Source organism: Idiotropiscis lumnitzeri, chromosome 3 (genome assembly GCF_059441095.1).
Source record: "Idiotropiscis lumnitzeri isolate Australia: NSW breed Sydney's pygmy pipehorse chromosome 3, RoL_Ilum_1.0, whole genome shotgun sequence".
Taxonomy (NCBI): domain Eukaryota; kingdom Metazoa; phylum Chordata; class Actinopteri; order Syngnathiformes; family Syngnathidae; genus Idiotropiscis; species Idiotropiscis lumnitzeri.
Window position 1 is genome coordinate 4,509,991 of NC_142393.1, and position 27,862 is coordinate 4,537,852.

Here is a 27,862-nt window from a genome sequence, read left to right on the forward strand (position 1 = left end):
GACCGCGTGCCAGCGAGTGTGAAGCAACAATTTTTAAAACACGGCTAATTACAATAAACTACATCTGTCTAATGGAATCTCGAGTTTTATTGGGATGAAAATGAATTTGCCTTCATCGGAATTTACCGTATTTTCCGGACGATAAACCGCTAACTTTTCCTCGATTTTAAAGAATGCGGCTAATACAATGGTGCGGCTTTTCTGTGGATTTTTCTATCACCACTAGGGGGCGCTGTATAGTACAGAAAAAACGCTAAATAAATCTCGATTTTTTTTTTTCTTCTTGGGTCTGTTCTGTTTTAATTAGTAAAGTTGTTGCCGTGTTAAAAGTTTAATGTCTGTTTAATTACCTTTACGTGCATTCACATTAAAAAAATGTTCTGTACATGCAGTAAACAACTAATTTTTTTTTCAACATAGAAAAATGTGGCTTATAGTATGGTACGGCTTGTATATTGTTTTGTTTTGTTTTGGGGGTTTTTTTTTCAGAAAGAGTTGCTGCGGCTTATATACAGGTGCGCATCATAGTCCGGAAAATACGGTAATCAACATGGGTAGCGCATTAAAGTATCAGTCATTTTATTCCGATTTTTTTCAGACGTTCTCAGAATATTGAAACACATTTTAATTGATTTTTGATACGAGACTAAATGAATATGAGGATGAAGTGTAATTAAAAACTGTCCAAGCATTTCTCTTTCTCGGCCCCAGACAGACGGCGGATTGTAAAGCTTCAAGGATGACTGCCTTCAAATCTGCATTTTGGTCATGAACAAAAACTTTCCTTTTGTCTTCTTCGCTTCTATTGTTATCCTTTTATCGGCTTCATGTCACGCCACGTAACGCGCATCTCACTTTCCGTCCTTCCTTTTTAGCAAAATCCCTCATCTATTAACATATTTTATATATTTTTTATCCGCCAATTAAAAGCAGCGCTTATCTGCAAATGAGTGGCTATTATAATAGTTCTCAGTTGAACACACATACGCTCACACACAATTTCAATGCCATGCGGTAGAATATTTCACGACATTTGACATTGTTGCCCTGCAGCTGTGCAGGCGTGTTTAGTCTCATTAGTAACTGATGTTACGCGAACAAGTCTGAAGTTTTTTGCTTAAATGCCTCTGAGGCCAGAGACAACCAGCCGCTTCAGTACACACAATCGTCTCCTCCACTAATTCTTCATTCACTTGAATTTGGAAGCATCTCTTGTGGATTAGACTCGGCTCACGGGTCAGCGAAAAGGCTCCTTGAGAAAGACGATAGCCTCACGTGTTCAATATTGCCTTTATCGCACTCTTGGTTAGTGTGGTGTAAATGTTTCAGGATTTCAGTGAGATAACCGTCGCAGCAAGCGTGTCAATTCTTCGCATAAAGGTCCGATCGCGTCAGAATCTTTGTCTTGAGCTTTTTCCATCGACGCCCTTTATCCCGCCATTGTCTGTTTGCAGCTTGTCACAGTCGACTTTTTGGCTTTGTTCATGTTGGAACAACGAGCGTGAGTCATTACTTGATTACGCTGGAGCACAAAAAGAGTTTGTTCCAAAATAAATAAAGAAATAAAAGGGATTTAATCATGACAGAGGGGAGCGGAATGAATCATACCCAGAGTGGCTCTTCGCTCATTTTCATTTTGGGTCTTAACCAAATTCAGATTGAGTCGTATTTTAACCTTTTGCTGAACCTAAGAAGATGATAACTTTTTGTTTTAAAAGATGATTTAAATTCAACCCCCTCCCCCCCTCCAAAAAAAAAAAAATCCATTTATAAATTTCATTGCCTTATTTCATATGACTTATTTCTCTGCGTTCTCGCACTTTTCTAAGCGAACACATTTTTGGGCATTGGTTCAAAGTGTCATCTTACTTTGCTTATTTTTGACAACACTGCATCATATCATCATTTTTGGTGACGACACTGCAATTTGGTTAAGCTGAACAGTAAAGTTGACTAAATGCTATCTCTCGCACGTGATGCGTCCTGGCTGGGTCGCCGATATTATTGGTCAATCAGGTGAACCGTGGTCGCCATGGCGATGACAGAGACTCCCTTCTCCTTATTGCAAATCCATTTACCATTCAAATAATTACGTTATTTCCGTTTCACACTCACGTAGCAAGCAGGCGGGCCGACTGGTTAGTATGTCCGCCTCACGGTAAAAAGGTGCAAGGTTCGATTCCGGCTTGGGCTTTCCTGTGCGGAGTTTGCATGTTCTAGCCGTGCCTGGGGGGGTTTTCTCGCACAATCCAAAGACTTGCATCAAAGATAATTCTGTCTCTTATTCCTATTTGAAGTCGTTCTTTTATCACAGACAGACGAGGTTGTCATTTACCTGACATGTTTCGGCGACAGTCTTTCGCTTTCTTCTTCAGAGTGTCACACGATGGTGTCTCGTGATAAAGACGAGTGACAAGACGCCATCGTGGGACGCTCGGAAGAAGGCAAAAGAATGTCGTCGAAACATGTCAGGGAAATGACAACCTAATAGTCTGTGAGAAAAGAACTAACGACTTCTCATGCATGGCAGGTTAATTCGACATTTGGAATTGTCCCGAAGTGTGATTGCGAGTGTTTGTTCGTCGATGCCTCGCGATTGGCTGGCAACCCGTTCAGGGTGGGATAGGCCCTTAAAATGTGTTGCATATACGCACACACCCACTTGCAAAACTCCTTGAAACGAACCACAATTATGCTCTCATAATTTAACACTTCCCCCCGAAGTGCTCCGTATTAAAAACCCACCATGATGCCAAGAAAACGTTCATCATCGAGCCTTAGAGAAGGTCAGTACTCGTTACCAACACACTGAGAAGAAAGTCAATTCCTGCGAGCTAACCGGTTCTTGGAGCCGACATTGCAACACCGCGGTGGCATCGCCGCGTTTCTAATTCAGGAATTCGGCAAAGTAAATTGGAAGGGTTCAGACTTTCAAGTCTCTAAGTGCTTTTCAGTGTCAAAATGTTGCATGCGCTCCCTTCCTCTTCTCTGCCGTGATGTGTTTTCTGTGACCAGTGGGAGGACGTGTAAAAATGCATAGCAACAGACTCTTTCTCTTCTGTCCTCTTTCTCACAAATGCACACTCCCACGAAAACACACACACACACACACACACGCCGGCGCGATGATAACAGCCTCATACACCCGCAAGCAAAACATGTAAATGGCTTCACACAAGAGGATTTGTTTCCGTTTGTGAGCGGCAGTCAAGGGAGAGCAAGCACTGCGAACCCACCCAGCAAAGGTCAAAAGCTCTGTCACCCCCCCTTGCAGGTTGCGTCATGTGACTTTGCGCTCTCACCGCGACCGCCCTTACACCTGATCGCGCCGATCAGGTGATCGGATGAAATTGCCATCCGCGGAGGGGGCTTGCGATCCATCCCCCCCCCCCCCCACCCCCTTCAGCAGCTTGCGGGCTGTGCAAGCAGCTCGCCTGTTGAAAGCCTGCAATTCTATTTCAGGCCATCCCACACACGGTGGGAGAGGGGCTGGATGTGTCACCCTTTAATTACAGCATTTCAGCTCCTTGTGAAATATCGAACAGCTGGAGGTAAGAGAACCCTATTTTGGATTTTAGGAACACACTTCCAGCAATTAGTGCGTCAGAGTGTGTGTGCGCGTGTGTGACTAACCTGTACAGGCTTCTAGATGCCGGATCATAAAAAAAAACCCAAAAAAACTATATGTGTCCTTCCAGCGATACTGATGACAGCGTGTGAGTAATGCAGGCGGCCAATTTGAGTGTGTTATGTTCCCAATTATATCGCCAGTATTGTCACCCACTCCGAGCTTTTTCTCAGTCTGTTCTGCCAGCTGAACCGCAGAGCATAATTCCTACCGGGTCAACCCCCCTCTTCAATTAATTTCTTGTTAGTCTTGATCCAAATAAGCCACAGTAAGAATTTAATCCTCATAACGGGATTATGAGCCGATTGGTGCGACACCAGAACCGTTTGTTGTTGAAATAAAGGGGGCGACATTTTGGGAGAGTTTGGGGACAGTCGGGCCACGATGAGCTGATCAAGAGTTTGGAAAATGTGCGTTGAGAGAAAGGTGGGTCAGTCCCAAGAAGAGACCAGATGAGACTCGCATGGCTGCTCACGGTGACCTTGATAATGATTTTTCACACAGACGTCGGCTGCACACACACACACACACATGCTTGCTCAACTCCGCTTTGGCGCGCATGAGGATTAAGAAACAAAATGGTGGAATGAAGAATGCTTAAAGGCTTGCATTATGAAAAAGAAAAGATGAATTTTTAAACAGCTAATCTCAGGGCCGGACGTACGTGATGGGCCTTGTCGCTTTCAGGCCACCCCTCATCTTGGGGAAAATTTGAATATGTGTGACTTTACGGCCATTTCCGCAGCATTCTCAAATCACTTGATTCTATGCCAGAATACGTTTAGATTGACATTTACTTAAAGAACAAATTCACAATAAACCTGAATGCAAACTCTTAAAGAAGATGTCAACCCAAAACATTTCTTAATTAGATGTTTGTTCCGTTATGCATGTGTTCGGGATATTCTGTGCTTTTCAGGAAACACTGACTACCATCGGTATGATAAACAATGACTTCTCAGGTACAGAGGGAGTTACGAGCATGCAGATATACGTGCACGCACGTATGTGTACGTGCTTATAACCACTCCTCAGTGAAATGTTTCCGCCTTCCCGGCCAACTTACCGAAAAAAATTGGCCAATCTAAAAAAAAAAATAATAAATAAAAATACAAAAATAGTGTTACCTGCAAGCCGTTGATCTTTTTCTCATCAATGTGCGTCTGCGGGTGTTAATGCGTTTAGTCAAGCAGACTGACACCACGGCGAGCGGCTCCGATGTGGCCATTATCGTGCGCACCCTGCAAAGGTTGAAGGAGCGAGTGAAAAGGATTGCACGTGCGGCTCCAAGCCGTTATTATCATTAATCAAACATAAGTGAGTTCAGGAAGGCAGTCAGCAGGCCACGGGTTGACATTTGAGTCTGTCGCTAGGTCAAGATGGAGGACGGATTGCAAGCAGAGGCGGGTGCTGCTTCATTCACGGCCCAGGAAGAAAAATAAATAAATAAACGGAATTGATGGTTTCATTTACAGTGGAACCTCCAAAATAATAAAACGCTGCACCGTCACCTTTACACTACATTGAACGTCAAACACCCTAAATATTGTACAATTTGGAGAATGCAAGAAATGGCCTTGAGAGACAATGAGAGAGATAATCCAAGATTACCTCTCTCACACACTGCTAAAACACTCTCACAACTCTCATGACTTTTTCACATTTTTCACTCATGAGATAGCTGAAACTCTCATAAACACAACTGATACACTCTGACGCTACTGCTAAAACACTCTCTCAGATGCTAAAAAGCTCTCACACACAACTGAAACATTCAGAATCAGAATCAGAATCAGAAATCCCTTTATTGTCATTGTACTCAAGTGTGCAACGAGATTAGAGAGCTCCCCTCTCCAGTGCAATACAACAATAATTCAGATAAATATATAAATTAGATAAATAAGAGAATAGTTAGTGCAATGGAAAATAATACTGAATAGGGTATATAAAAACACATCACGTTGCTGTTCTGCAAGGTACGGGTGGTCGTGTGTCTGTGTGTGAGTTTAGAATGGAGATGGCTCTTGGGAAGAAACTGTTTCTCAGTCTATTGGTCCTTGATTTGATGCACCTAAAATGTTGTTGCGCACATTTTCACTCATTTACAAACGTGAAACACTCTCACAAACACAATTAATACGCTCTCACATTACTGCAAAAACACTCTCAAAACTTGCTAAAAATCTCTCACCCACTACAAAAACACTCCAACGCACTATTGAAATGCTAAGTCATGCACTTCTAAAATGTTGTCGCGCATATTTTTCACTCATATGCATAACTGATATTCTCACATACACAACTGATACGCACTGACGCTACTGCTAAAACACTCTCACACACTACCGAAAGACGCACTACTGAAAAGCTAACTTCGAAAATGTTGTCACACTTTTCACTCATATACATAACTGAAACACTCTCACAATAAAACTGATACACTCTCTCGTTACTACTAAGACACTCTCTCAGCTTGCTAAAAAGCTCTCATACACAACTGCAACATTCCCACACACACTATTGAAACGTTAACTCGCGCGCTCCTAAAATGTTGCGCACATTTTCACTCATATACAAACCTGAAACACTCTCACAGCACAACTGATACGCTCTGACGCTACAGTTAAAAACTCCCAGGCAAAATGTGAAACACTCTCACACATTACTAAAACAATCTCACTCACTACTGCAACACTCTGCATTCCACTGCCTCAAGGCTTTCACACAAACAAACACACCCCCACACACACTACTGAAACACTCTCATGTGCACTCCTAAAAGACTCTTGCACTAATTTTGAGACACTCTCACATGCACTCCTCAAACTGTTACGAACACTACTGATTTTTTTTCATCGTGTGTGTATGCACTACTGAAACACTCACACTCCACTAAATAACCTTCACTTACTAATAGAAACGCTCACACTATTAAAAATCACATTGTCACTACTGAAACTCTCTCACTCCCTTTTGGAATTTTCATTTGTTCACACCCACTGCTAAAGCTGTTTCTAACACACAACCATAGATTTTACTGAAACGTGCATTTGATATGAGCGCATTTGAGTATACAGTAGAAACTCGAGTTACGAAATTAATTGCTTCCGTGGCCTTGTTTGTAACTTGAAACTTTCATAAATCAAGAAAATGTTGAGTATGGAAATGAATAGAAATGTAATTCATCCATTCCAGCCTCAAAAACTAAAAGTTCTACTTTTGTTTTTGGGCTGTGTGGTTAAAAATAAACAGAATGCAATGTTATAAAGAAACAAAATACTTGATAACTACTCATAGCTCATTAACTGAGGAGAGGGAGGAATGGAAAGGAGGTCTTAGAGCTCAGCCGTTGAAAAAGTACGCCTGCATAACAACATAGGGAAATTCTGATTCAAGTGTTGTTGTTGATTTTAATGATCATGTCAGTTTGTATAATTCATTGGTTGATTTTGGCAACTCAATCCAGGGCAAACTTGTCTTTTTGTGTTCCAAAAATGTCATAAAGTGGCACGTCGAATTGTCATTTAAAAGATGAATTTGTGACAAATCTCTTTTGGAGAGATTCAGTTACGATATCACCAGCAAGCACTTTGTCATTTGTCAAGAGCAAAACAACAACAAAGATGGCAAGAAATAGCGGTGCCTCCCTTGCCTGACGTGACGTACAGAGCCTGGTGAAATAACTTCAAAAGCCATTCTGACTCTTCAACGCTTTGTTTACTTACTTAGAAAAAGTTCCCCATGCAACATGGGATCTACGTCCGTATTCGTTTATAACGACGCGACCGCTTCTTGCATCGGTGATCGGGCCGATCTGCCTTGCAACAATCAGTCCAAACTGTGCAGAATGTTCATGTGGCTTACAATAATTTTCAACCGAAACTTTTTTTTAGGAATAAAATTTCAGCCTTTTTATTTATTTATTTTTTTTTTTTTTGGACGAAAGTTTAGGTTTAATGTATTTTGGTCATGATGATGGTGTTGGGAAAGATATATTTTTAATTTTAATATTTATTTAAAAATTTTATATTTATTTTTAATTTATATAATTTATATATATTTATATAATTTATATAATTTATATATATATATAAAATGTTTTTCTCCTGTTCTTTAACACGTAACTAAAAATATCATCATAAAATAATAATAACTGAGTTATATTGTTTGTGTAATATTGCACAGCTGAGCAATAGTATTTCATATTGGATTGGGATTTGAATTCGTAGCTTGCTGTCATAGTAACAAACATGAGGAAACGGATGAAATCAGCCGATGGAAACATTCAATTCAATACAGCGTCGCCAACCATTATCCAACTTGCAGCATGAATTTGTCATATTTCATAAATCGACCTTTGTCTACTTTGTCACGTCATGCACTTGCGCCGCGTGGCATTCTCCGGGGAGCATAGTGGTGAAGTGTTTGATGTTAAACAGTTTTGCCTCGGGCAGCTCAGCCGCTGTTACTGCATAAACATTTAAAGAAATGTGGAGCAAGTAGAAAATATGTCAAGCTCTTTCTTTACCATAGCTAGCACTCTTTTTTTTTTTTTCAGAGGAATTGCTGCGTGCGGTGACTGCGTTGCGTCAGAGTGCCGCAATTACCAGCATTGTGACATTGTGACTAAATCACATCCGGACATGTTGTTTCATGAACAAAACTCGTGGTTTGAGAGCATTCATAAATCCTGAATGCTGCTCAATCCTCACCGGGAGCGAGCCAATTAATTTCCGTTTGTTGGAATGATAATTACACACAGCAGTTGTTTACATTGCAATTGCCGCCACGCAGCTTTGAGATTAGCTGACAACCAATAAACCATCAAGTTGATTTGCATTCTCTTTTGAGGATCACGTGAACGTTGGATAATGTCACGCACAAGCATAATGTGGAATATGCAGTTTTGGGGAATTTACTCCAACTAAAATTCCGTATCTCTTCTAAATCCTCTCAGCTGCTTGAGTTCCCGTCGCTCTGTTGTTGACAAATGAGGAATTGGCATTTTTTGGATATTTAAGAATGCCCGAGATTGCTTGGCAAGTCATTGACAGCTCATCAGTCACGCCTTGTCTCGCTGATTGGTTGATTTTCTTCAACGATGATGGTTTCTTGATAATCAAAATAGGGAGACAAGATGGGCCCGTACGTAAAGAAAAAAAAAAATATTTGTCAAAAATGTGAAAACTGTCACTATGACCGAAAGTGAAAGAAGACTACTGTCAGGTCACTGTGACAGTTTTTTCACACTTCTGACCAAAAATGTTTCTGTTGCTTATCTTCATCGCAAAAATTATTTTTCCATGTAAAAAGGAAACAATAACCGCGGCAAATGAATTCCACACATCCACACAGCATTTCCATTCGCTTGACATCATTTTACAATCACATAGAAGAACGATGGCTGGTTCTGTTCTGTTGTAGTCATGCAGAATTACAAACTAGGGGGCGCCAAAAGTTACATACTGCTTCAAGCTTTTGTCTGACTCGAACAACGTTAGGTCAGGGGTCATCGGGAGCCTCGTGGAGCAAATAATGTCAGTTGCTTAACACACACCTTGACCTGCTCTACTTTTGACTACATCTGAGTATCAAGGGTATTATTTAAAAAAAAAAAAGAAACACACATCTGCTTACAGCTGGCTTCCGCAGACTTTAAAAGCAATTTTTGGGGGCCTGTTGCTTGAGTCAGTCGAGTTTGTTATAGATAACAAAAACTAACAAAATGAACAAAAATTGGAAAAACATTAGCGTTAATGAAATTTAATAAAATGTTCAAAAATAAATAAATCAAATTTACTTAATCTAAAATTAAAATCATATATGAGCTTTCGGGTTAATTTAAATTAATGGCTTTTTTTTTTTTTAACAAACTAAAACAATGATGAGTTTTTCCACAGAAAACATGGGAAAATGGGGGGCTTAATGTTTGTTTCTTGTTCACCAGTTTTGTGCCATCCTTGAATGGTAAAAAATGGATTTATATTTTTGTTTGCTTCCAAGTCAAATCGTTGCGCGGTCGTAACAGATGACCAAATTCCAAATCAACATTTCCCTTGCTCATTTGGACAAGCGCTGCTCTCCGCAGGAGGAGGGAAAACAGAGCCACGGTCAGGTTGTGCGCTTCAGCCGAGCACCTCCTCTCATGTCAGCTTTTACATAAATAAGAGCTTTTTCTCTACATTTCTTTCTCTCATGCACACCCACACAGAGGCTGTCAGAGGCACATGAGGATGGGAGGGAGGAGGAAGGGGGAGGAGGGGAGGTGGGTGAAGCATGACACGTGAAAAGGGAAAAGCGTTGCTCTTAACGCTGCATTTGCAGCCCTCACTCCATTGTTTCTCTTCACTTTGCTCCCTTTGCACATCTATAAAGCGCTCCGACGCCTTTTCTCTCGCGCAATTTCCTGCTGGAGTTGATGTTCACCCCATATTCCTTAAAAAAAAAATACATTAAAAAAAATTAAAAATGATACCTGATTTCCCGTGATTGTCATCTCCCCTCGGGCTCAGAGATGATGATAAATCGGCGTTAATTTACGTGTAAATGAAGGCAGAGCTGATTGGATCTAACGGGAGGCGAGACAAATCGTGATGAATCGAAAGATTAAATGGGGATTCATGATCTGTAAAACATGATACGCTCCGAGCAGGCGCATCCTTCATTCGAAACCGCCAATAAAGCATGGCGAAGAACACAGAAGACGCATTTGTTTGTTAGCAAGTCACTCTGTGCGCACACTTCCTTGTTAAATCAGTAACGCGTGCGTGTCTTCACATACCGAGATGATGCGCACCAACTGGTTGCTACGGCAACCCAGCTTTTTCTGTCTCTTCCCCAACTCATCCACCATCGCTCCTTCCCCTCGCTGAAGTCCAGTTGAGATGATCTCCAGTCAGTGCCTGAAAATGAAACGATCCTTTCAATTAGTTGCAATTTAATGCTCAGGTGATTTCTCCCAAACTCATCGTTATCTATTTTAATCGGATCATTTTGCACTTACCGGCACATGAGACAATAATGTTAGGATTGTTACGATTCAATAACATAACAAAAGGGGTAAAAGTTCTTTTTAATTTCAGTTTGATTTTTATAGCCGTTCCCCGCAGACGTTTCAAAGGGCTTCACACGATTTTTTACTTTGCGCGAGCTTAATGATAACACAGAATGGAAAATGTATGAAAATGTCGACAGGCTAACGAAGAGCATGGGTAGGCACACAAATGGTGCATCAACACATGGAGACAGACAATATAACAAGACATGCCGACAGGCATATATTCTTTATCTGTCAAAAACGAAACACTTCCACATTTGTGTCTTCATGATCACGACTTTATCAAACTGGTAGCCACGTTATCTAGAACAGAGGGAGATGGAAAGATAATCATAATGTGTTTCATATTGGATTTAATTATGTTTTTGTGATTTTTATAAAGCTCACGATTATACATGCTATTTTTCTGATTTAAAAACACTTTTTCGTTGGGTGTTTTGGGGCAACTGCAATGGATTTAAGGCCTTTCCGTTTATTTCAATGGGGAAAGATGTTTCGAGATAAGAGCATGATGATGGAGGGAATTCAACTCCTATTACAAGGCTACGACAGACTCCGTCAAATATTAATTTTGAATTCAGCATTCCAAGTTGACAGCGATGAGGCAGCAAGTGATTGTTTGAAAACATCACACAGTAAGTGGTTTAATGTTAAATTTAAAAAAATGATGGAAGCTCTCAAGACAAAGTCAAGGATCAGGTATTTTAAATGACATTTTTATTTGAGAGAGTTTAGCACATAATCCCAATAAATGTCACCCTAAGGCACAAGACTCCCATTTTGAATTGTAATGACGAGGCAGAAGTTTCACTCGGCATAAATTCAATTGAGAAAAGTCTGTAAATCCTGATTTCATATCCTGTCACACAGCATGTCCAATCAGCAATCTCCACAATCAGTCAAAAAAACGAACAGCCTCATTGCACGTTTCTGAAGCAGAAATTGGTCCAAAGCATGTCTCCTTGAGGAACCACAAATTCACAGCTTGCCCCTGCGTGCTCACTTTTTGTGTCACAGCGGAAGAACACGGCGCTTTTGCATGACTAAACCCTCGGCCAGAGGACTTTTACATCAAAAACTTAACACACTCATCGGTAGCCTTCTACAGCGCCCTTTTGTCACGGTTACGAAAAGCGGAATACGTCATCATTTGCAGCGGAAAAAGCATTGACGTGCGCTGCAGTTCATGAGTGGGGAGATGCCGACATGAGAGTCAGGGTCACGACCATATGAGCCATATAGAGAGGTGTGGTCGCTTGGCATTAAAAAGACTAGATAGCTAGACAGATAGACAATGTCATTTTTTTTCAGACTTCAGAGCAATTTGGTCTGCTGCACAAAACTGCAGCCGGTTGATAAATAGCAGTGTGGACGTAAAAGGCTCAACAAGGCGAGACTCCTTTCTGCCTCACTTCGCATCTCTTCCATTCATTTGAACAGCAAACATGCAAAACCAGCAATTTTGGACTATCAAATAAGAGAAATTGTTGGCCTCCCCCCAAAAAATATCATTTTAAAAACACAGACCAGAGAAGTGATGAGAGTTTGGTTAAATTATAATTTATTCGCAAAAAAGCGGACTACAACACATATTAGAGTAGTTATTTGCCTAGCCTCTAATAATGAAAAATAAATTAATAATAAAGAAAAAATAATAAATAAGTGTATATATATATATATATATATATATATATATATATATATTAGTGCTGTCAAGTGATTAATTATTTTTAACTAATTAATCACAAAAAATTAAAAATATGGCACAATATTTGCAAAGTATGCAAATTATTTTTGAAGTCAATCAAACTGAGTTAACTGAGTTAAAATATTTAACTGAGTTAAATTTTTGGGGATTAATCACCTGAGTTAATGCTTTAATTTTGACAGCACTAATATATATATACACACACACACATTTTTTTAATGATACGTGCGGATAAAGAACAAAGACAATTATCACTTTTTGTGGTGCATTTTGTCGACCGAAATTCAACGTGCCTGAAATTATCTTCTCATAAAATATGCAGGTTGCTTCATGCTTGTTTGTTTTTATAAGGGATTGTGGCTAACGATGGTGGGTGAACCCACATTTTATAACCGACATGACTCAGAAAAATAAAATAAAATAATAGAATAAAATAATAGTTGTAACTCAGTTGAGTCAAGAAAAATATTTCGCGGATCCGATGGCCAAGTCGAGTCAAATCCGAGACAACGGAAACCGTGTTCAGTCCAGATAGGAGCACGACAACCCTGGCAGACATCTTATCTCGTCTCAAACAAGCGCAGCTTTGCAACGCCAAATGTAAATCTTGCCAACATGACGCGGTGTCTTACAATCTGTGCAGATGTTTTAAACCAAGAGCAGCTGCGGAATGTGCAGCTTCTTTGTTGAATAACAACATCTGCTTTCTGATCACAATTAGACGAAAGCTCATATGGTTTGTTTGGGTGGAGTGGAAAACAAGCTCAGACAAAGTGAGGTGAAAGGTCTGTTAGAGGATTGCAAAGTAAACGTGTTCAAAAATTAATGTGCTTCTGCTCCTCAGCCGCTCAATGATCTGAGTTTCATTTTGGCAAGTCCCGTTTGCTGCCAAACGGGCTGCTCGCTTGCCAGCGGGCCCACTCGCGTTGCTCTACTAAAGAAGAACAGCCTCGGGCTCAAGGTTGCAAACCTGCAATCTTGGCTGACAAAAAAAATAAATAAATAAAATAAGCAGCATCCATGTTTGAGGGATAAAGAGTTCTCAGCTCTGCTTGGACAGGGGCAGACACAGATGGGCTCATTTATCGTATTTTACGGACTATAAGAGTTGCTGCGGCGTACATACGGGTGTGCCTTATAGTCCGGAAAATATGTTAGGCAGAGAAAACTGCATCTTATAGCCTGGTGCGGCTTGTATATCTTTTTTTATTATTTTTATTTATTTGTAATTTTTTTTAGGGCTGCTGCGGCTTATATCCGGGTGCACTTCATAGTCCGGAAATTACGGTACATGAAATGTCACATGCCACGTGTGGGATTATTATCGGGATATTAAATATCTCATGGTCTGTAACATACAAAGGAGCCTTGAGATATGAGTGATTCGACTGAATTTTCAAGATCAGTTGTTTGGCTTTTGGCCTTTCTTTTTTTTTTTTTTTCTGCTTTGGCTTGCCAGTGTTGACTTAAAATAGAAGTGTGACAATTTTTGGATAGTTTTGCTGAAGGCTGCATTAATTTCTATTATTCCCAGTGGTAAATGCATTTAAAGATGAAATTGTTTTGCATTACGAGTGTGTTCATGGGACGAATTAACCTCCTATTTCAAGGCACCGCTGGTATGTGCAACCTGCATTTAGCGTCTCTCTAAAGCAACCACAGAAGAGCAACTTCAGGTTTGGGATTTTGTGAACCACAAATGTCAGTCGGGGAAACTTATTTTTGTCTGTGATGGAAGACTCGCTCTCACTGATTGCCCTTCTATACTCTGCATGCCGGGAAAATGACTTTCATTTTCATATTTCAGTGGACTCATTTTGGCACAACTTCACCAAGGACAAATTGTAACAGCAGTGAAAACGAATGTTGACTCCTTACTTTATTGTAATGGCCCCATGGAAATTGGGGTAGTGTTTTTTTTTTTCTTTCTTACATCAACATATGCTGTTTTGTACAATACAAATTTATGGTTCATGTGCTTCTCAATTATTTTCTGTTACGCCCCCTCTAGTAAGAAGAAAACAATTCGCATCCCCACCCCACCATCCACTATTCCAGCATTTTTACCGTAGAGTTAATACTTGCTGTGCACAATAGACAATGAGAGCGCCACTGCCAACTACTGGAGTGGATGTGCAATTACACTTTATTGTAGTAAAAATGATATTCACCAGGGTCACAGGCGCCCCCCCTCAGCATCGCACCACACCCCCCCCAGGGGTGAACGCCCCACTATTTGAGAAGCACTGCCCTAAACAACATTATTATTTTTCTCACAAATTTTGTCTATTTTATTTTATTTAATATTTATCGACAGATTAAAATTCTTCAAAATTAATTAAAAATACTCCAAAAATTGACGCAGACTAATAAATTCAGTTTTATAAGAATTCCCTATTTATATATATGTATATATATATATATACACATATATATATACACATATATATATATACATACACATTATATATATATATGTATATATACATATATATATATATACACATATATATATATATATATATATACATATACATATATATACACATATATATATATATATATATATAAATATATATATATATATATATATATATAAAGATAAAACGTCGTGCCAGCACCATCTCTCTTTTCCTTTGTTTGCCAGCCACTACATCAGTGCCAACCATCTCAATCTATCCGTTCAATATAAAAATGCAAAAGGCTCCTCAGTGTTAGTGGGCAGCTGTAGAATTGGCAGCGCCATTTGGCGGGCACCACCAACATTTTGCTGCATTTAATGTTTGCCACTAAATCTGCGTGGTCCACATGTTGCCTTGTAAACGCACAAAATAAACACGAAAACACTGCCATCTCCTCTCTGCTCTTGTTTCCATAGTTTTGACTCTTTTTCTTCTCTTTTTTTTTTTTTTTGGTGTGGCATCAGCATCAAGCAACGCGTGCAACAGAGCATGTTGTGACAGCCATGTCTCTGGAGATGGAGAAGACCATCACCAAGCTGATGTACGACTTCCAGAGGAACTCGGCCTCTGATGACGACTCCGGATGCGCTCTGGAGGAATACGCCTGGGTGCCGCCCGGCCTCAGTCCGGAGCAGGTACACGTTGCCCAATTTCCTCCTTATTCATCCTCAACTCACATGAGATTTTCATCTCACATTTGACACCGCTGTGGCGCCACTCCTGCACGCTCCATTAGCTAATGTGTTTCTGTGCTGGAGCCAGACTGCAACGAATTGAACTAAATCAGGAAGAGGAATTTAATTATTTGGGCGATCAGTGACATTTTCCCAATAACACTCAGATAGTTAATTCACTGATTCCCTTCATGGTGCTTTAAAAATCTTTGGCTTGCCATTGGTGGGGGTGATTGAGGTGGGGCCGGGTCAAACAAATCACAGCAACTAAGCTGTCAGGCTTTTCGTGGAAGAATAATTGTCAAAAAAAATATTTTTGGGGGAGGCAGCTGACACTGCGTCGGAACCCAGTTCACATTGAGGCGGAGTGACAAGCGTGGCCAAATGTTAAAAAGCAGCCCCATACTGATTGACTGATTACAATGTTTGAACAGAGTCTGTGATGCAGTGAACAAATGCCGCCCGGATCGCTCGACCGAAGAAGCAATTTCCCCCCCAGAAGCAACTGCGCAATTTGTATCGAAATATGACAGAAAGACATCAATTCTGAAATTGATGAGTCCTACCTTCTGTGGGATTGTGTCTTTGAAAGTTCCCCTTTCAAAATGAAACCCAAAGGAATGAAAGTCATTTCCGTCAATGAATGCGTGGATACATTTAATTGAAAACGTGTGTTAATGAGTTTATTCGTTCGGCCGAGTGCCACAATGGGCTCATTTGCAGTTGAAGTTGCTTTTAACCGTATGCATGGCCAAGCTCATTTTATCGACGGCAGAGGAAGACGATATGCGTACGCGTTCCTTTCATCAATTGTGACATTTGACAAACAGGTTTTTATTTAACTCTAGGGGGGCATCATAAAAATATGATAACGTGTTGTGCATCTCAGTCACCGTCACATGCCTGTCAGCCATCTTATTAGAATGTGGGAAAAGGCTGGAGCAGCCCTCATGCAGAAAGACAAATTGCAAGTCTGAAATATGCAGCAAAGAAATCAGTTCGAAACCAGACTAATAGATTATCTCCTCAACTTCTTGATCAATTATTCAATAGACCATTTCGAATGCAAATCAAATTGCATTCATTTTTGTGGTGGCGCACAAGGGACAATGTGCAGTCTCTCTCTCTCTCTCTCTCTCTCTCTCTCTCTCTCTCTCCTCTCTCTCTCTCTCTCTGTCTCTCTCTCCTCTCTCTCTCTCTCTCTCTCTCTCTCTCTCTCTCTCTCTCTCTCTCTCTCTCTCTCTCTCCTCTCTCTCTCCCCCTCTCTCTCTCTCTCTCTCTCTCTCTCTCTCTCTCTCTCTCTTCTCTCTCTCTCTCTCTCTCTCTCATCTCTCTCTCTCTCTCTCTCTCTCTCTCTCTCTCTCTCTCTCTCTCTCTCTCTCTCTCTCTCTCTCTCTCTCTCTCTCTCTCTCTCTCTCCCCCCCCCCCTCTCTCTCTCTCTCCCTCCCCCTCCCTCCTCCCTCTCCCTCCCTCCTACACAATATGCATCTAATAATTACACAAATACGATAAGAACTTCCAATCACACCCTTACTCCTGCTTGTGCCATTGACAACTTCAAGGAAACAACACATCCCCTTGTCTCTATCAGGTGCATCAGTATTATAACTCCTTACCCGAAGAGAAGGTCCCGTACATCAACAGCCCCGGGGAGAAATACCGCATCAAACAACTGCTACATCAGTTGCCTCCGCACGACAATGAGGTAACAGGATCCATTGCGCTCTTTGTTGTGGTTGCCATGAAGCCGTGTAGACTGTCTGGCTTGAATAGAAGCACCTAATTTGGTCTGGGGGTAAACTCTGCTGTCCAGGTGCGTTACTGTAACTCCTTGGATGAGGAAGAGAAACGAGAACTGAAGTTGTTCAGCAACCAACGCAAGAAGGACAACCTGGGCAGAGGCAACGTCCGTCCTTTCCCCATGACCATTAATGGGGCCATCTGTGATAAGGTATGAAGAATCGAAAAGCTGTGGTAAAAACAAAATGTGGAAGGAAAAATGTACAGCGGCGTGACTCTCGACTTACAAATTTTTCAAGACTGAGTCTTTGTTTGGCAAATATATTTTTTTTAATCTGACTTGCAAGCACAGACTCAAGATATGGTGACGGTGAACTCAACTGATCTCATTTCGCAATAAGTAGCCCAGTTGACGATTTTGTTACGTTGCCCGCCCGTAGACAGCTTTTTCCCACCTATCTACAAACTGTCGAGCGAATAAAATAAGGATTTTATAATTGGTTCAATCAAGCGGTCAGACTTGTGATCTTCACACATACATACATAATTACTTACATACGTAAGCAAAATACTTTGCTCAAGCCAGTGCTTCAAGTGGAAAAATAATTAGTGACGGCACTCCCCTATTTCGATTGTGGCCGAGATAAATTAGGTGGAGGGTAACAGCAGATCATTAAGTTAACGAACACGGAAATAAATTGATGATGAATACATTAATTTTTTTTTTTTCTTTCAAAGTTTGAAATGTCTGACTGCATTTGGTGCGCATCATGGGAGGTCAATGTTTGCCGTTTGCGGCTAGCGACTTGGTCCGTGTCATACGATGACGGCGCAATTAACTTATTTTTATTTATTTTTTTTCCAAGAGTCTTAAATTAGCAATTGAATATAATTTTGGGATGGCGTGTAGATGTTGGTAGTAACTCCAACCAACGTATGTAACGGCACTAAAATCTGTGATAGCTCTGGCAAGTGCTATGCCGTGAAATGTGAAAAGTGAACAAGTACCGACGTACTTGAAGAACAAATTTAATTACTGATTTATTTCTTGAGCAAAATCCTCAGTGAGCTTTTACAAAAAATCGTCATCAACAATCCTTTTCAGTTGGAGTGTGTCGCGTTACAATTGGATTTTGAGCATAATCAAGGACTTAGGAACAGACCAAACAAGTTCTGCCCCCGTGACCTGACCTCGGATAAGCCGAAGAGAATGAATGAAAGACTGAATGAATGAACCCTGGCAAAATATTAATTCCCTGCCCCTGATGTATGGGGTTGTATTGGAATATAATAATTCATATTTGTTATCTAATTAGTAGCATGTGCGTATCAATTAGGACATTATTTACTCCTCACTTAGTTTTTTTTTTTTTTTTAATGAAATTATGTAACCTTTTGCCTCTTTCCTCCCTAACAGTGCGGTGGTCAGATCCAGGGAGGCGACATTGTGGTGTTCGCAGCCAGGGCGGGTCACGGAAAATGGTGGCACCCAAATTGCTTCGTCTGCTGCATGTGCGAGGAAATGTTGGTGGATCTCATCTACTTCTACCAGGATGGCAAGCTCTACTGCGGCCGGCATCACGCCGAGAGACTGAAGCCCCGCTGCTGCGCCTGTGACGAGGTGCGCCTCTCCGGGCCTGGCGCCCTTCAATGTTGGGAAAAGCGGAATGCTTGCGGGCGCCGATATTTCAAACTGCTTGGAACTAGTCTGGTGTGAAAAGATGGCTCAGTGTTCTTGCCATGTCTCAGAAAATCTGCTTGTGTTTTGATGCACCGTATGTGAGGCAAGCAGGCAAGTCACGACAACAACTTGTCCGTAGCACTTTTCACTAATTAAAGTCTTGTAATAAAAATATGACGACTTTTATGATGGGGCCAGTGCGGCGGGCGGAGAATATTTATGATATTTATAATATTCGCCGTGAGGTTGATATTCCAAGGATTTGGTCAATTTTATAAATAAAATAAAATTAATAAAAAAAAATTAAAAATGCCCGTAAACAATTAATTGATAGTCAAAAAAAAATGATCATTGCAAAAGCAAGCATCTCAATTTTTGTTGACTTATATGAAATATGTTTTTTTTATTATTCCTGGTTCCAGGCTCGGTCTATTTTTTTTTGGGAGGATTTTCTTTTTTTTTTTTGAGGAAAGTGATGGTTTTTATTCACAAAATCCAACAAAAATAATTTTCTTCAAAAACAAACGCGTCCAAAACGTTCACAGACATAAAATTACTTGGTGCCGTGCGTGTATATAAACTGAATAGCCGGTGAGTGTCCTATAAATACAGTCTCTCAAACTTAAATATAACCTGTGATGATGATGATGATGATGATAACCCTCAAACCTAACCCTTTCAAGGAGGCGCGTCGCATTGATTGCACAGTTCTCCTCATTGTCACTGCTATCCTCAAGATGCCGTCTACCGACTTGATTGCAACCAACATTCTGTAGACGTTTTCACTTCAAGGCCTTTTCACATGGCAACACGCAGCTCGTCATTGACAAATCTATTTATTGGGCGTCAGGAGGGCTCATCCGACAGAAGTGCTGGCAGAGTGATTTCAGAGCGCTGACAGCAATTGACTAACTGAGGGAGAAGCCTCCCTCTTACGTCCTGGTTGGCTGCTATGCAAGAGTCTTCTAAATATGGAAAACAAACACCAAGAAAAACAAATTCAGTGTGAAAAGCCTCTAGCGCCACTCTCATGGATTTTATGCTCATTTTTAAAAGCACAAGTGCAGCGCTTGTGATCGGCTTCAGTGGAGACAACTTTCTATGTGGTAAAATGTACCGAAAATGGATGGCTGGATTTTACGAAAAGATAATGAAATGAAAGTAGCCCTCCCCTCACTTAAAGTGGAAAAAATGTGAAAAAAAGAAAAGAGCCAAAAAAAGACTTTTCCCTTGAGTTCCTTGAGTGACCTTTGAATTGAAATTTTTGTTGTTTTTTTTTTTTTTTACTCAGATCATCTTTGCTGATGAGTGCACTGAGGCGGAGGGCAGACACTGGCACATGAAGCACTTCTGCTGCTACGAATGCGAGACCACCCTCGGCGGCCAGCGCTACATCATGAAGGATGGACGGCCACACTGCTGCAACTGCTTCGAGTCCCTTTACGCAGAGTACTGCGATGCGTGCGGAGAACATATAGGTAAGCAAAGCGTGATCCGTATGATTGAGCTGAGCTGAGCTGACCTTGTCCCAAGACATGATCATTAATTTCGCGCACTCACACCCAAGAAAAGCTCAAGAGTGAGGTCTGGTATACCACAGCTGCGGTGAGGCGGAGCCAGCGCAATGAGACGTAGATGGTTATTAAGTGCGACCCCATCTTGTATCCAGATGGGATCTGTGAATGATTATTACTTGTTTGAGATTTAGCAGCAAGGCTGGAGACATGTACGTCGCATCCTATGAGCTGAGAGATGCGTTGAGACAAAAATAAATTTAAAAAAAAATCACCATTAATTATCATCGATCTCAATCCATGCCATCATTCATTCAAAATGATGAAACTGAACTTCTGTCGTTCTCCATTTTGTGTTTTTACTTAAAGGCATTGACCAAGGCCAGATGACATATGACGGGCAGCACTGGCACGCAACGGAAGAATGTTTTTGTTGTGCCCATTGCAAGCGTTCTCTGCTCGGCCGTCCCTTTCTGCCGAAGCAGGGGCAGATCTTCTGCTCACGGTCCTGCAGCGCCGGACAGGTAATAAAAGTTAGTTACGAAGTGAGAGCTGTTAAACCTCTAGTGCGGTGTTTCCCAAACTTTATGGAGAAAGGCAAATCTTTTATACTGGAAAGCACCTGCATATAAGCCGCAGCAGCTCTTTTTGGGGGAAAAAAAACGCAATACAAGCCGGACCAGGCTATAAGCAGCAGTTTTCTAGGTTGAAAAAAATTGTTGTTTACTGCATGTACAGAACAATTTTGTACTATGAATGCACATAAACAGATTGTTAAAACTGCCTTTTAACACGGAAACAACTTTGCTAATTAATGCAGAAGAGACCCAAAAAAAAAAAAAAAAATTTAATTTATTTAGCGTATTTTCTGAACTATAGAGCGCCCCTACTGGTGAAAGAAAAATTCACAGAAAAGCCGCACCGTTGTATTAGCCACATGGTTCAAAATCTAGGAAAAAAGTAGCGGCTTATAGTCCGGAAAATGGTAATTTCGGGCAGCGCACCTGATTATCTCCGACTGTTTTGTTGTTCGAATCAGGATCCAGATGAGTCCGATTCGTCAGACTCCGCTTTCCAGAGCGCCCGATCCCGTGAGTCTCGCCACAGCACCAAGATTGGTAAAAAGGAACGCAGGAATGCCGAGCAGGAGCGACGGAACGCTGAATCCCGCCACTCGGCTCCTCCGCCAATGCCCGACCGTCTGTCAGCTGAAATTGATCCACTGACAGTTCAGATGGACCGCTTAAGTGTATCAGCCAGCCAGACCCCGAGCAGAACACCCACGCGCACTCCCAGCCGCACGCCGAGCCGCACTCCAAGTCGCGCTCCGAGCCTCAACCAAGTGTGGATGAGTCGAGATGATCCTTACGTCCCCGCTACCTTTGAGGGCCCACAGCGAGAGTCCTCTCCCACTCCAACATCTGTTCATCTTTTGGGTCAGTGTAACGCCAGGCAGGGCTACAATCCCAACTCAAATGTTCATCCCCCAGCCCAAAGTCCGGTCAACCCCGGAAAGAGGCCTGATTCCTGGGGGAAAGAACAAGGCAACGCAAAGAGGACACCAATGGCTGCCCTGAGAGGTCACTCGTTTAATGATAACTGGATCCACCACAGCCAGGATGAGTTCAGGCCTAACAAGCTACGCACTCAAATGAGTTTCAACGAGATGTCAAGCCAGAACCAAGGATTCTCTGACAAGAGGAGCATTAGCCTTCATGGATTCCAGAGAGACGGAAGGCCGCCACTAACCAGAAGAAACCCCATCAACGCCATGAGCTTCAACGAGCCGTTGACTCCGCTGGAGCAGACGCCTCGTGGCTCCGTGGACTCCCTCACTGTGTCCAACGCTACAGGTAACGAGTTTGCGTGCGTAGCGGGCACTTTCTGATATATTCAAATGTCACATGTTCTTTATCATTTCAACAGGAAATTCTCTGGACGGAGTCAGTAAGCGCCAGGAGAATTTGTCCAGGTTCTCCATGCCTGACCTGAGCAAGGATTCGGGTGTGAATGTGTCGGAAAAGAGTAACATGGGAACGCTTAGCTCTTCGGTCCAGTTCCATAGCACGGAGTCTCTGTCGTCCTCTCGTCCCTTTAACAACAACATGTACGCTCCACACAGAGTGGGCTACCCGCTGCAGTACTGGGATGGCCCGCAGCCGTTGGGTTTTGATAGCAAAGGTCGTGTCGGGGTGATGGGCAGCAGCGGCAACTTGCGAATGGCTCCCATGAGCGACAGAATGCCCCGTCGACTCATAAACGGGCAGGAAGTCGCATCCCAGAAACAACCGCCTCAGCCGAGACGTCGCAAACACCATCGTGGGCAGCACCGCAGCGCCCGGCACCACAAACGCTCCCGGCGTTCTCGCTCCGACAACGCTTTGCACCTGGTGGCCGACAGACCAACTCAAATGGTGGAGCCGCCGTACCATCGCGTCCAGGAGGATTACGATCGCTTCCCTTCCGGCCACGCCGCTCGGGAGCTGTTCGGACCCGAGCCGGGCGGGTGCCGACCCCAAGCCCACCGGCCGTGTCCCCGCACCACCTCCGACCTCACCCTGCAAAACGCTGGCTGGCAACCTGTCGGGTTGGGCGGGCCGTGCAGGGGCGACGGCTACGTGGAAGCCGCTGACCCGTGGTGCTCCAGCTGCTCCTCTTCCTCCGAATCGGAGGAAAACGAGGGCTACTTCATGGGCGAACCGATCCCTCGTCCCGTGCAGCTGTGCTACATCAACAACGAGGAGCTACGCCATCGCTACAGCCCCTCAGGAATGGGCGGCCACCACGGACCTCTGCACGGACCCATTCATGGCCAGCTGCATGCCCGCCAGAGGAGGAAGAGCAAAAACTGCACCATTTCATAAATGTAGACATAAATAATGGCGAGGGCACAAGAAGGGAGGTGAAGGAGATAAGAGAGACAGGTGAGGAGACGATAAAAGCAACAGAGAGTGGGTAGCTGAGTGTGAGATAGTGACAGATGATCGTGTGTGTGTAGGGGTTGATGTAAAGAGACATTAGGCCTATTTTTCATGCTGTGAGCTTACACAACTCGGGTAGTGTTTGTGTACACCTACACAGAATGATCTAACTGCAAGAGGAAGCTCAGTTGTCTTACACAACACAAAACAAAGAGGAATGTTTACAACGTTGGATGCCAACCTGCCGATGGTACCAAGAAGAAGCACTGCTTAATTTGACTACTAAAAAAAAAAAGAAAAATGAATGTGGTCAAGGTAAATATGACATTGTGTGAGTGTCTGTGCGTGTGTCCATGTTCTAGGAAGATTGAGCATTTGATTTACAGGTAAATAAAGACACTGGAGTGATGTCACAGTTCAGAGGTCAAACTAAGGCTTTGGCGTTCAATGTGGACAATGCGGAAGGTGTGTCGGGCTAGTGAGGTTGACGTTTTGGATTCCGAGCTGTGTCAGACCTCTGTGGACTCGAAATGCTGCTGGAATGGAGTGTTTGCTCGCTAGCCCCGTTAGCACCATGTACAAATAGTCTGTTGAACTTTGTGCTCTGCATAACTGACTCTCCATGCTTTACCGAGGACAGAGCGCTCGCTGGGTGGCCTCTGCTCCTTGACCATTCAGGCACAGTAACGTCAGGTATGGTCCCGTTTTCTCTTCTGCAACATGCTTCGTTTTTCCAGAGTAACTTATAGACAAGTACCAATAAAGAGAATAATACCAACAATAAAGACATCATAACAAATAACGCAAATAAATTAAAAAGAGTACCTATTAAATGTTTCTATAGTAATACACATGTTAACGCAATGGATATAGTCATGTAAATGTCATGTACATATGGTCTTAAATATCTCTATATTTTGTAACTCAAGAATCATTATTTGTATAATATCATGTAGAGATAGGGATACTTGCATGTCATTTTGTTGTTGTTGCATACTTAAAATAAAGTGTACTTCTATGAACAACCAATAATGCATATTTCCTGTTGATCCTGTGTGAGTCCCGTCAGATCTTAAGTGGCAAATTTCAAAATCAAGACCGTAGTGAGAGACATCACTCGAACTCAGTGCTTCTCAATTATTTTTTGTTACGCCGCCTTCTGGCAAGAGGAAAACAATTCACGCCCCCCCCACCACCACCCACTCTCCATCACAACTATAAATAATAGCATTTTCGTTGCAAAACAAACCTACACTGTAGAGTTAATACTCGCTGCGCACAATGGGCAAAGAGAGCGCCACTGCCAACTACTGGAGTGGAGGTGCAATTATAGTAGTACGGCAGGAAAAGAAATAATGTTCCCCAGGGTCACACGCCCCTAACATTTCATGCAAACATTATTCCCGCTCTAATGGATGGATGAGAGCAGCAAAAAAAATTACAAGCGGGTAACTGGATTACCTGCAAAAATATCCTCTATATTTGCACCACATGTATCCATGCACAGGAGGCAGAAAGCATCTTGTGCTCGGTGAGTGAGAATCCTTGTCCTCTATAAATGTTTCCATGGCATCAGTGGAACGATTACACATTCGCTTGCGGTGCCGACTAAATAGGAAGCTTGTGTAGTCGTCATTTGCTGACAGGTTTTGATCCATCGCCTCTGTTACCAGGCGGCCTCGGTTGCCCTGCAACTACGAAGAAGTGAAAAGGAGGCCATTTTGCCTAGCGAGTGGGTGGAAACAAACGGCCACACAATAACAAGCAAGCGCACGTGCAGTGGGTTGGCAGCAAAGAATGTGGAAATGAGCTAAGTGCTCGGACAAAATATCAACGTTCACCTCGGATACAGTATGGCGTACACCAGCAGAAAACAGACATATTGTCCAACATAAACCAAAGCAAGTTCATAAATTGTACATTGCTAGGAAGTGGCTCTCGGAATTCTCTTCCCAATGTGAGATTGTGAGCAGATGATTCAATAAACAGGTCTGAATTTACATCTGGTAAATCAAATGGGTGCACAATTGTGTCAATTAAATTATGAACAGTGCATTTAAATCAAGTTTTTTTTTTAACTTATTAATAAACAAGCTAAAAAAGAATCAATAAATAATGTTATTTAAAAAGAAAATGCTACATCAAGGCTTTCTATTAAAGGTGATTATTATTTTAAAGTTTTGCATTATTACATAGCCATATAAATTTTATTTAAAGTATTTAAAGAATATATTTATGTCTATATTTAAAAGGTTTTTATAAATAGTAGTAATATCCTTTTGCAATCCTTTATCCTTTTGCAATGTGGGCAATGTCAAATGTTGTTTTTAGTATTTGCCGCGGACCACGAAAAAACAGTGGGACGGGCCGCAAATTGCCCCCGCTTCATAGATAAGACACCAATGATTGTTAGAACCCCACCTCCATTTCTTTTGCTGTCTGCTACTGTGTGAATTCTAAAAGGCTGCCACATCCTGGCACTTGAGATGACAGATCCCTCTGGTGTATTGCACCAGCATAATGATAATTTTATCTGTCAATCATGGTAATGTTTGAGTTTCAATTTTATTTTTTAGATTTCCTTTTTTTTTTTCCCCAACACATCAAAGGCTGGTTATAATGTGTTTTCCCCCAACAGCTGAATCGACAAACTTTCACTTCTTCCATTACTTGGACATTGTGATGTATCACTGATTTGTTTTCCATTTTTGTGAGCGGGCAAAACGTGGTAAACAAGCAAAAGAAGTAACAAGTCCAAATGAAAGTGAAGCACCTCAGGATAAGAACAACATCCACACCATTATGAAAACTAAAGAAAATAAAACGAGCATTTATTTTAAACTCTACCCTGTCAATCTTCCTGTTTGCCTGCCTCTGTTCAGAACTATAACTTCTCCCAAAGTATATCTGGAAATGACACACTACCTCATCCATCATTCCCCGCCTTCTGTGCTCTCAGTTGAAGGGATCTTTTGGTTTCCCCCTGCTGAATATGCTGCCTTTGTTATGCCGCTCTCGCTGTGATTTCTCCTTCCCGGCTTTGGTTTGCGGCTCCTTTGAGGAACCTGCAAAAGAAAATGGCACCAAACAGTTGGACTGTTTCAATGAGACAGTTGGCTAGAGAGGGATAATGATGAGCTGATAATGACTCAATGATGATGAAAGTGAGGCACCACATGTCGACTTGCAACAATCCACCCGTTCTGAGCTTGTTTGATGGCACATTTTATCAAAACATGTCAAAGAAAAAAGTGATCCACTTGGGATTACGGTTGTATATCACATGAGTTTACAAGATATCAAAGTGCATCAGGCCAGTCGCGCCTTTCAAAGGGAGCAACTTGAACGTGTTCATAACCTCTCATGCAACATTTATTAGCATACTCTCTGCCAAGATGCCTGATTGATTGCTCCGGAATTGACTTGTTTTTCTTTTTCTTCGAATCAAATGAACTGACATTAGAAAGAGAATGATGGATTTCCTTTTCGTGCTCTGGAGTGATAGTCGATAATAACTTTGCACCTGTTCATTAGCCTTTCGTTAGCTTAAATTGATTGAACATTTGAAGGAATAGACCAATCACCTTGGTGCATGCATGTGTGCAGATGCTACTGGGGGGAGGGAACACATGAACACCCCCCACTTTTAAAAAAAAAATGATTAGTCCCTCTCACCCTCCTCAACTTTCGCTCGTAAGGTGGCAAAGATCTGCGCGGAGTCTGTGTCCAAATTCACAAGCCGCATCCTCCAAAGGCCATTTTCACACTCTTTTTTTATGACGTCATTCCAGCGCGACCCGACCGCACGTGGTTTCCAAATCATAGAAAGATAATTCACAAGATGGGTTCCTCGAAAGGTTTCTCCCCATGGAGCCACCGTGGACCGCATAAACTGTGGCAAATTTGTACAGGATTAATGTGAATTTGAGCACAGCGTGCGGTGGAACCGCACCAATGTTTCAACAGCTGATGCATTAATGTTTAACAAGAATGTCAGAATTTGCAACCTCAAGTCAGTATTTCCTTTTTGCACAAGACAGACAGTAGAACAGTAGACGAATCTTACAAGTCCGACATTGTTTTATTTTTTCCTACTCCTGTTTACGCGACATGTTTTTCCTGTATGTTGGTGAGTCTGGGAAGCGCTGGGAGCACGTAATTCCTTCGTTGTAGCGTTTGGAGGTTTAAATTCCCACTCTCAGTGGAACCTGAACACACCGTCAATCAGTCGACTTGCGTCACTCCCACTGTTAAAATACAGGTTTAAAATACGTATGCTCAACGTAAAAATAGTGTATTTTAATAAAGTCATATTTTCCACAAATATTCTATATTTCTACTCGGCACTAGCCGAGCTGAAATATAGAACTAGAAAAATATCTATCACATCTGTTCTTTTTAATGCTGGGCAAACACGTTTATATATATATATATATATATATATATATACATAAATATAATTTTTCTTTTATATTGG

At 41.8% G+C, this 27,862-nt stretch overlaps 1 protein-coding gene across 4 annotated transcripts in view; it reads left to right on the forward strand.

Annotated features, from left to right (window-relative positions):
- LOC148339497 (prickle-like protein 2) overlaps nt 1–24,411 on the forward strand; it is a 33,214-nt gene extending 8,803 nt beyond the window's left edge. For all 4 annotated transcript variants that reach the window (XM_088291587.1, XM_088291589.1, XM_088291586.1 and 1 more), the window contains exons 2-9: nt 15,320–15,490; nt 17,121–17,234; nt 17,343–17,480; nt 18,687–18,890; nt 20,242–20,428; nt 20,834–20,988; nt 21,504–22,317; nt 22,391–24,411. In XM_088291587.1, coding sequence (XP_088147713.1) covers nt 15,359–15,490; nt 17,121–17,234; nt 17,343–17,480; nt 18,687–18,890; nt 20,242–20,428; nt 20,834–20,988; nt 21,504–22,317; nt 22,391–23,328 — 2,682 coding nt within the window. In that variant the 5' untranslated portion in view covers nt 15,320–15,358 and the 3' untranslated portion in view covers nt 23,329–24,411. The remainder of the gene's footprint in view (nt 1–15,319; nt 15,491–17,120; nt 17,235–17,342; nt 17,481–18,686; nt 18,891–20,241; nt 20,429–20,833; nt 20,989–21,503; nt 22,318–22,390) is intronic.
- The last annotated feature ends 3,451 nt before the right edge of the window (nt 24,412–27,862 follow it).